This window comes from Manduca sexta, chromosome 24 (genome assembly GCF_014839805.1).
Source record: "Manduca sexta isolate Smith_Timp_Sample1 chromosome 24, JHU_Msex_v1.0, whole genome shotgun sequence".
NCBI lineage: Eukaryota > Metazoa > Arthropoda > Insecta > Lepidoptera > Sphingidae > Manduca > Manduca sexta.
In genome coordinates this window covers 4,347,756-4,357,293 of record NC_051138.1, presented here as the reverse complement: position 1 = coordinate 4,357,293, position 9,538 = coordinate 4,347,756, and the positions used below count along the sequence as shown (strand labels likewise).

At 35.4% G+C, this 9,538-nt stretch overlaps 1 protein-coding gene across 1 annotated transcript in view; it reads left to right on the top strand.

Moving 5' to 3' along the window:
- The first annotated feature begins 236 nt into the window (after positions 1–236).
- Positions 237–9,538, top strand: part of LOC115443901 (headcase protein) — a 75,996-nt gene continuing 66,694 nt past the window's right edge. Inside the window, exon 1 of the mRNA XM_030169494.2 lies at positions 237–968. Coding sequence (XP_030025354.1) covers positions 379–968 — 590 coding nt within the window. The 5' untranslated portion in view covers positions 237–378. The remainder of the gene's footprint in view (positions 969–9,538) is intronic.

Sequence of the window (9,538 nt, the reverse complement as noted above, 5' to 3'; positions counted from 1 at the left end):
GGCGTCGCGGTGGTGCGGCTGCAACAGACGCTGTCGCTACTCGCTTCCGCGTTCGCTGCCGCTCCCGCTACCGCGCGAAAGTGAAAATTGCTAGGCACTTTCTCCCCACCGCCGGCGTGTCGGGCGCATCGGTCCGCCCCTCGCTGCACCCGCCCGCGCCCCGCGCCGCCGCCGCGCCGCTCGCCGCGCGCCGCAAGGTCAGCCCCGCGTGCAGGCGGGCGGCGCGGCGGCGGCGCGGCGACGCGCTGCGCTCTTGAAATTTCGCTTTCGTTCACTCGCGGTTATTAGTCGGCCGCGCGCGCTCCGGCAAGCATGTGTTTCGTGTGACGCGCTCCACTACTTCCGCGCGGCACGTTCGATTTCGTTGGCGATCGCGGCATGGCCCCTCGTCGGCAAGGAGCGACCGGCGAGCGAGAGGCAGAGGAGGCCCGCGGGTGCTGCGTGCCCGGCGAGTGCCTCCGGCCACGGGAGCCGGTGCGCTTCGAGGACGCTGTGCGGCTGCTATGCAACAACGACACGTGCGCCGCCGGCCGGTACATGCACAGAGAATGCTTCGAGCAATGGGAAGCTGGCGTGCTCGCCTATCTCAAGTCTTGTGGACGCGCGCGCTCATGGTCCGAGAGGCAGCGTCATCAGAACCTCTGGACGAAAAAGGGCTACGATCTGGCGTTCAAAGCTTGCGGCTGCCGCTGTGGAAGGGGACACTTAAAGAAAGATCTCGACTGGTCTCCGCCGGGAGCGGCGGTGCGTGCTGAGGAGGACAAGAAGCGGCGGCGTCGCGCCCGCTCGAGCCGCACTCCGGCAGCGGTGGACGGACGCTCGCGGGCCTTCAGTCTGTCCAGCTCAGGATCTTGTTCGCCGCCATCGGCGCCTTCGGAGCCCTCGGCGAGCCCCACACACGCGCCGCCGCACGCCCTCACTCCTGGCAAGAGGAACTCCAAGCCGGAAGTTATCTCCGACAGGATCAGGTAAACAAATTCTCTCCGCTTTATAGATACGACATGTCAACACAAGCTGAGAGCGAAATCGCCTGTTGAATACCACGAAATAACCTACACCGGATGCCACTAGATAATGTTTTTGGATGATTTTAATAATTTTGTTGCGTTTAAAATGAATCTTATAAGAATTATTAATTCATAAAAAATTACAAGAATCTAATAGGTATGCCAAGTGATAAGGAATTAGATCTATCTCCTTATTATGTAACTGGGCACAATATAATTGAACGTAGGTAATGAGTAATGACCATAACAAATAAGTATATCCTCTCATACTGAAATACATCTTAAGCGGTTTACATTTATATGAAATTTCATCAATATTAACGCTGATAATTATCGTACCTGATACATATTATGTACTTAATAGATACAAATTAATATAATAATATTTGTACCTAAATAGTTCGAAATAGACTTATAAACAGCTAGGCAGAGTTTCAATACGTATAGTGTAATGTTAGTCATTTTAATAATAAATCAACTTTTTGACATGTTATGTCAGAAGTATTAACCAGTTGTGTTACCGTTGTATTTGATAATACTATTGTATACCCCAGGAATTTATCAAGCGCCCATTTAAATTAACATAATAATATCACTATGCGAACAGATTTATCACTCATGCAATTTATTCGATAATTTAAAAACTATTGGAATATTATGCATTGCAAATTAGATAACAATTCCCGTCTTATATACGATTAACTAAACTAAAATTATATTTAATTATGCGTGTATATTTATTTATTATTATATTAATCAGTTATTAGTTAGCTATGCCACTAGGAAAATATTTAAGTATATTTATATTTCAACATTTTTATCTATGTTACCGAAAAACATTATAACTCACAAATGAGTTGGTAATATTTAATTGAAAGTAAATAAACACAAAATTGTAATTCAAAATAATGCTTTAATAAATAATTGATGCTTGAAAAAATAACACTCCCTAAAAATTCCAACTTAATTTATCATGTTGCGAAAGTCTAAAAACATTATCTGTAAGGTAAGTGCACGAGTTTTTCTATGTTCGGTGGTATAGCCCACACCTACAGGTATTGAATGCATTTCTTGTCGGTTGTTTATATCGAATAGCAGGCCCACATAATTGGCGTGGAACTGGTTGGAACGCTAGTTGGGCGGCAGGCGGGAGGCAAGGTTCGCTCCAAAACCGGCCGAGCTAGAGTCACCGGCTATTGAATTTAGATAAGGTGCTAGTTGCATGCTTGCACCCGAACGAAAGGTAATATTCTGTGTTTGCCTTTTGAGGCGTCCTTAAAAAGGTACGCTGAGATTGCCCATTTGATTTTTTATTTAAGCTGTTTTCGTACCAAGCCATTCAAGGATATCTTGAGTAAATATATATTTTTTAATGTTTATACCATTATCAGTTAGGTTTGACTGTTTACTATATTTATTTTTTTCCTCGTCCTAATGGTATATTTAGTGTAGTATGTTTACGTTATTAATTTTCTATGTGGCGTTAACTAAATATTGATTTATAATTGTTTTTTTTTTATCATAACGAGTGGTTTAATAATTAATATTTGATTTCTGTTATATAAAAAAAAAGATGATCTCTTTCTTGCGTTTTGAAATAAATATAACAAAAATTATATCTCCTTATTTTTATCTCGCATTTTAAGTCATTCTAGTTGTAATACACTAACAGTAGGTAATAAAAGAATTAAGTATTTAGAAACCGAACACTATATTAAAAAAATATGAGGACCCATTTAATGTCATAATTAAATATATTATATAAAAAATATATACGCAAAAAATATTTCATAATCATTAGAACGATAAAATATACATGAAGTTTCCGGCAAAACTGCTGATAAATAAATTTTTAGAAATAGGAATCTATACTGATTAACAGGTAATAAATTATATTGAAAATGTTTGATAATTTTATGCAAAATAGATTAATGTGGCATTTTATGCAAAAAAAACTAACATAAAAAATACAGAAGTATTTTTTTCTCTAAGAGTTGTGTTTTTTAATGGTCAGATAAAAGTTATCGATCAAAAAAATTATAAACTCTGTGTATGAAAGTGAAACAAATTGACAACTTTATACACACAACTGTCTTTATTTATCCTACGAAATTTTTGTCCCTCATGCCTATGGAGGTTGCAATCTTCGAGTCTTCAGGAGAAAATAATAATAAAACAAATCGCGATAAAATACGGAAAATAGTTTTATTTCAATGAAATCTGTCCTTAAAAATACAAATTGGAATATTTTATTCGTATATATTTTTTCTAGCAAAGGAAAAAAAATTAAAAATTCAAAGGATTCTTTTAATAAATTAAAATGCAATGCAATTTAATAAATTATCATTTTGGTATATTCGTTGCCGTCAATCGCATTATTGTTACGTCGCGCCAAAGTTTGTTTACGTTTTGATAGTCGAGAAAAACATACCATTCACTTCCTGGATTCTAATGATTGATTTTTTGAACAGTGTTTACGATGTAGCCTTGATACTTTTGCGTAGTAGTTTAACTGCATATCAAATGGCCTGAAGACTTAAAAATACATGGCCTTGTACTTAATCCTATTGACAATAGCAACCGAATATTAAATGATGGCAACTTTTAAATAAATAATGTTGAATAATGATATTTTTTGTGTACGTAATTATATATTCTTGTTTACATTTGGGCATATATTAAATATATTTATTTTAGCAATATAACTAATTTTTTATTCCGAATATGTAAGAGGTATGCATTCTGTATATTCTTGAAAGCATATTAAAAAAAAACAAAACTCTATGGTGTTTTGTTTAAATATTAGGTTAAATTAAATTCACTATGTATAAAAAATAAATATAAAGTCCCCGATTTAATGTCACTTACGAACACCAAACTAGGAAAACAATGGCTTACCTTTTAAGTAAGACCTAAGTCATCTTTGTTGGTATTAGTCACAACTCTCGAGTCAAAGTGACTTGGAAGTTGTGGTCCAAGTGAAAACAATATAGTTTCTGATTCGATATTTATATTTTAAAAATACAATATGGAAATTATATGTAATAAACTTTTTTACATATTTTTTTTTGTATTTTCATCGAGAAAACATAAAAAAACAGTAGCTTATTCTCCGCACTGAATTTTTATCCACAAACTAAAAAAATAGTTCACTGAGCCATTTCAACAAAGTTCTAACAGGAATTTGGGCTCGAAATCACTATAGGCAAACTACGTCGAATTTTAAATTCACACAGACTAAACGAAATGTGGTGTAGCCCTAAAAATGCAATTTCGCCGGCTTAATGCATTAACCGCGCTCCCTTGCGCAGCTGGTTTCCGTTTCCTGGCTATAAATGCGTTTTTCCCGAAATTGCAACAGCTGCCCTATGGCCAAAATTACTTGCGGTGTCTCTGGTAAGTATTTTGTTCTTAATACGTAATTTCAATTGGTAATTGTTGGTAAAAATTTTAAGGTTGCCTTATCAAAATTATATAAATTTATATGTTAGATACTTTGAAGTATTAAAATTAAATTTAGACGTTTAATATGAATTCGTTTTGTTGAGATTTTTTTTAACGATTTACAAATAGTTTTTAGGACATACAAACAGTATTTCGTTTTAAAAAAATATAGCTACCATTTACGGAAGGTCAAACCGAACGACATTATGTCCTACAAAATTTTGTTGTACATCAAAAACGTGTTTAGATTGCGAAACTGGTGTAATTAATTTTCTCGATAGGTTAATTCGTCTCTTGTTGAGTTTTAAAGTATTTCTAGATATGCGCGAATGATCTTTTATCGTCGAAGAGATAGGCGCAGGCGCAACCTGTGCACCGTCGGTCGTATGTATTCCACATCCCATGATTATCGCCATATTGGGCACAAATTCCATACTCCCGGCTGATTTGAGCTGAAGCTGACAAAGTGTTACAGATTCTTGCAATGGTGTTGAGAGCAGAATATTATCTAGAGATTCAGTTCGCCTTGGTACATATTCTAAAAAATCAGTTTACATAGGTACACAATTTTTTCAAGTGCAAAAATGTTGGTGTTGATAAATAAAATTAGAGATTAACTAAAGTAATGAATTCTTCTTTTCCACTTGCATGCTATATGCATATAATTTACATTTATAAGGAAACCGATAAATAAACGAAAAGATCATAACATAGAAAATATTATGCAACTTTCTTGAGAAGATATTACATACAGAGACAATTTATGTCGTGGAAAAAATTAGGCATTTGAGCAAATGCCTAGGACGGTTCAGGGTCATTTTTATAAAACATAACACAATATCATTTGCATAATGATTTAAATGTGGTCATAAGAACTTAAAATGGCCTCACTAAACTTGTAACAAAATATTATGTTTGGAAGACTGCTGGAATGAATCGTCAGGGCCTCAGGTTTGCTTTTGGTTTTGGATTTTTTTAGATAGTCCTGTATTGGGATAGCAAGACTCAATACGGACCTGACAGTACCTTACATAATACACAATAAATTATTAGTTGAAAACAGGCAAAATGCAATACCTTGATCACATAGTCGAGGTTTTATTTTGCTATTTATAATTCTATTAAAATTTCATACATTTATGATTTTTTTTTGTATTACGGGACGAGCTTGCCGTTCGCCTGATGGTAAGCGATACGACCGCCCATAAACAGTAGAAACACCATCCAACACCATGAATTACAAAGTATTGTTTGGTATTCCACTGCGCTCGCCATCGTAAGACATGAGATGTTAAGTCTTATTATGTCCAAACACTGGCTACAATGTCCTTCAAACCGGAACACAACTGTAACTATACACTGCTGCTTGGCGGCAGAAATAGACATTGCGGTGGTATCTACCCAGGCGGACTCTCACATACGAGAGACCTACCACCAGTAAAATATTTTATTAAAAGCCCCCGTTCCTCGTTACGTTGATCATACCAACTTATGTAGTTAAAAAGTCGTACGTGTCTCGCGGCACAGAGGAGCCAAACGATTTCCTCAAGCCAGATAATATTAGCTACTCTGTAGGTACTTACACTCTGATAAATAACCGCGTACGTGACTCCAGTAGTGACTAATTGAAGAACGCAGTGCGAAAACCGCAGTATATTAACAAGGGAAATGCCTTTGTCTTGAGGTTAACTATGTTATGACTTGATCGGAATTAGGTCAGTGACAATGAACTAGAAAAAATGGAAAAAAAAATTAGAATTCAACAGCTTACCACTTAATTTTTTTTATGAAAAACCCGATTGTATGTTTAACCTATAAAATTTTTTTTGCGTTCATAAAAAAAATGTTATATTTGAAAATGTAAAACATTGTTACGTGCGTATCAGATCTTGTTTTATATAATACTGTAAACATTGCAAAGGTCTCGTGAAATGTTTTATTCGAGTATAGTTGTGTTTCGCGAAACAATATAGCATCATATGCGAATATGTAACAAAGCTTACAGTTCAATTGAACTCTTTTAGAAGGAAGTTAGTTCAAATCTTATATATTTTAATCTAAATTGTAAATCACCAACCACAGATTCTAAAAATATCTGAACACCATACTGATAAATAAAAGGAATTTACTTTCTCGTTGGCTTAGTTGCATTGCGCACGCGGTACAGCTGTCGCGCTGAAATCTAGGATTGGAATCCTGGGCCGAGCCAAAAAAAAATGTAACCGGATTTTTTTATCTTACATTTTTAATACTCAGTCGGAGCTCGGAATCAGGAAATTCGCGGTATGATCATGACCTCGGAAAACACCTGGAGTCATTTGGTCCTGCGCTTGATCTCTTTCCAGTTATATAGAATTGCCATCTCACCGGATTACGAGAGTGGAGGAAAGGAGTGTCCCTATGTATTGTACACGCACTGGTGCACTATAATAACTCCTGCGTACCTACCTGGCTGGTGTCCGTGAGATTGGACGCCGTGGTCGAAATTTGGCTAGGAGGTTTTTAAATACATAATTATATCATATGAAATTATTATTTATTCAAGCAGTGAAAAAAAGAGCGGGAATGCATTCCCTCTCATTTGTTAATATTTTTTTTAAATCGTTGCATTAAAACTCCTATTTAAAAGCAATACAAGAGCGGGGTCTAGTCCGAACGTGGGCGACCACTGACGTGCGTTTATTGCCTTATTTTCGACTTATAAACATGTCATGATGCATAATATCACAGATAATTTTACAACCGAATGTTTCACTTTTTTTTATTTATTAAATTCTTTAGTCACTGGCTGCAATGGAAACTTTTTTGAATAATCTTTAGTCATTTAGTGCCGATTTCAATAAGCGATACCGATAGCTATGTTCGATTGACCGCGAAAATGCGCCAATCAGAAACAAGTATTTTTGATACACTTACAAAGGACTTATTTTGATTAGTTTGTTCTCACGATCGTATCGAAGATTAAGATTGGGATCGTTTATTTAAATCAGACGTTATTTTAACAACAATAAAGCATATATTCACAAGTGTACTACATTAGGTGATGGACTAGCCCAACTTCTAATCTTAGGAAAATTTACTGGCATGTTATCATCAATAGATTTAAGAACTTGTATTGTGTTTATCTGACTTTGCCTTAAGGATCGAATTCGGAACCTCACCGGCCTCACAACCAAGATACACCTTAAGAATGATGTTAAACATATTTCTAAAATTCTTTCCGACTTCAAAACCGTTGGAACTATAACGTAGTTTTTATTACGAAGATAATAAGGACGAAAGTAGCAGTGGCGAAGGGTCTATATAACCCGGTTCCTATCGGCTTCCCTTTCGTAATTTATGCAAAATGTAATTATCATTACAATGCTTTGCAGACTACATTTATGCATATTAGTACCTATATCGGGTCGGGTTTTCTTACAGAAAATTTCACTCTGCCACTGGAAAGTTGAAAAGAAAAGCAAACTTTTATTCCACATATCTATTGTTATTAATTTCAAAATTAATTTCAAGTTCAATAGAATTACTCTTTATTGTAACCATTATTAAAAAAAAAACAAGATTAATACATTTTGTTAAATCTCTTGTGGGCAATGCTTTATCGCTACAAGAGATCTCTACTAGAAACCAAAACAAGTATAAACATTTAAATAAAAAAATAAACTAATTATATCATCTAGGCACACTAATATATTTGTAGAATTTATAACAAATGTCGGAATGAGCGAACGAAGCTCTATCAGACTCGGTCGGCCATAATGTATGAATATTATTACGCTTTTAAACATTGAATGCGAAATGCGATTACTAAAGTATTCATATCTCCATAAAACGAAGTAAAAAATATAAATTTTTGTGATCTTGAAAGGCAATGTATTTACGGAGATGCATAGCGATTCGTCGGAAGTTGTTTAATTATTTTTTATCATCTTGTATACTTTAAACGACATATATTGATATTATACCTAAAAGGTCGTTTGGAAATTTTGAAACTTGTTTAGGATGTGCAATATACCATGATAATAATGATCATACATATATAATATACAAATAAATTAATAGCATGCATATGTCAACTTGTGAATAAATGACTCCCCAAATGGCAGCGATAACAATTTTTTCCCCCGAAAAAAACTGACCATCGAGCATTTTATGCGTGTACCTACTAGCCGACCCGACAGATGTCCCATCTTAACAATGAATTTGCAGCGCGCATTCTGTCAATCGCTGACAGTTATTTCAAACAATTGTCAGTTATATAAAATTAATATTTCCGTTAAGTTTTCTTAAATTTTCTAATTTTCCGCGAAATTTTTGGAATTTTTTCTTTCATAAGAACCTTCTGGCAATAACAAACACAACAAAAAAAATAGTGAAATCGGTCCAGCGTTTACGCGTGATGTGACCAAGGGAAATAGGGATTCATTTTTATATATATACTTAGATTCGTAAATTTGGCAATGGGTATGTGTTCTCAGTCCTATTCAATTTGTCTAGAGTATAAACGACTTCGCGCCAGTATCGAACCCAGCTGAACTAACAACCGCTTTACTATTTGTCGAGCAGTTGTAAAGAACGAATGGTAGCCTAAAAATACAATCACGTGTTCTTTAAGTTAGTAGGTAAATAACACTCGTAAAACGTAAGCCGAGGTCGATGACCCGCGTTTATATTCTTACTACATAATCGTTTTAATCGCATTAAATCACGAATGTGTACGTAATCTTGTTAATTTAACGCCTCCTTTCATATGATTACGTTTTAACTGCATAATTACAAGGCCTTGCGTATGTTTCATTGACCGTTTCAAAACCCAAAATATGGTAATTAATGTCATAATAAAAGATATTATTTTTTTAAATTAATTAATTCTAATTAATTTGTTTCATGTGTAGTTTCGGAACAGGTATTCTATTTTCAAATATTAATCTTGGTAAATTTAAAAAAGGAACACAATAATTTATTGTTCATCGAAAATATTTGGTTTTATGACGGAGTGAAGCAATATAAACTGGTTTGTCGATTAACGATCGATTAAATAGTAGGTGTGTGTCGTGGATCTATAAAAAAAAACTATGATTTACACT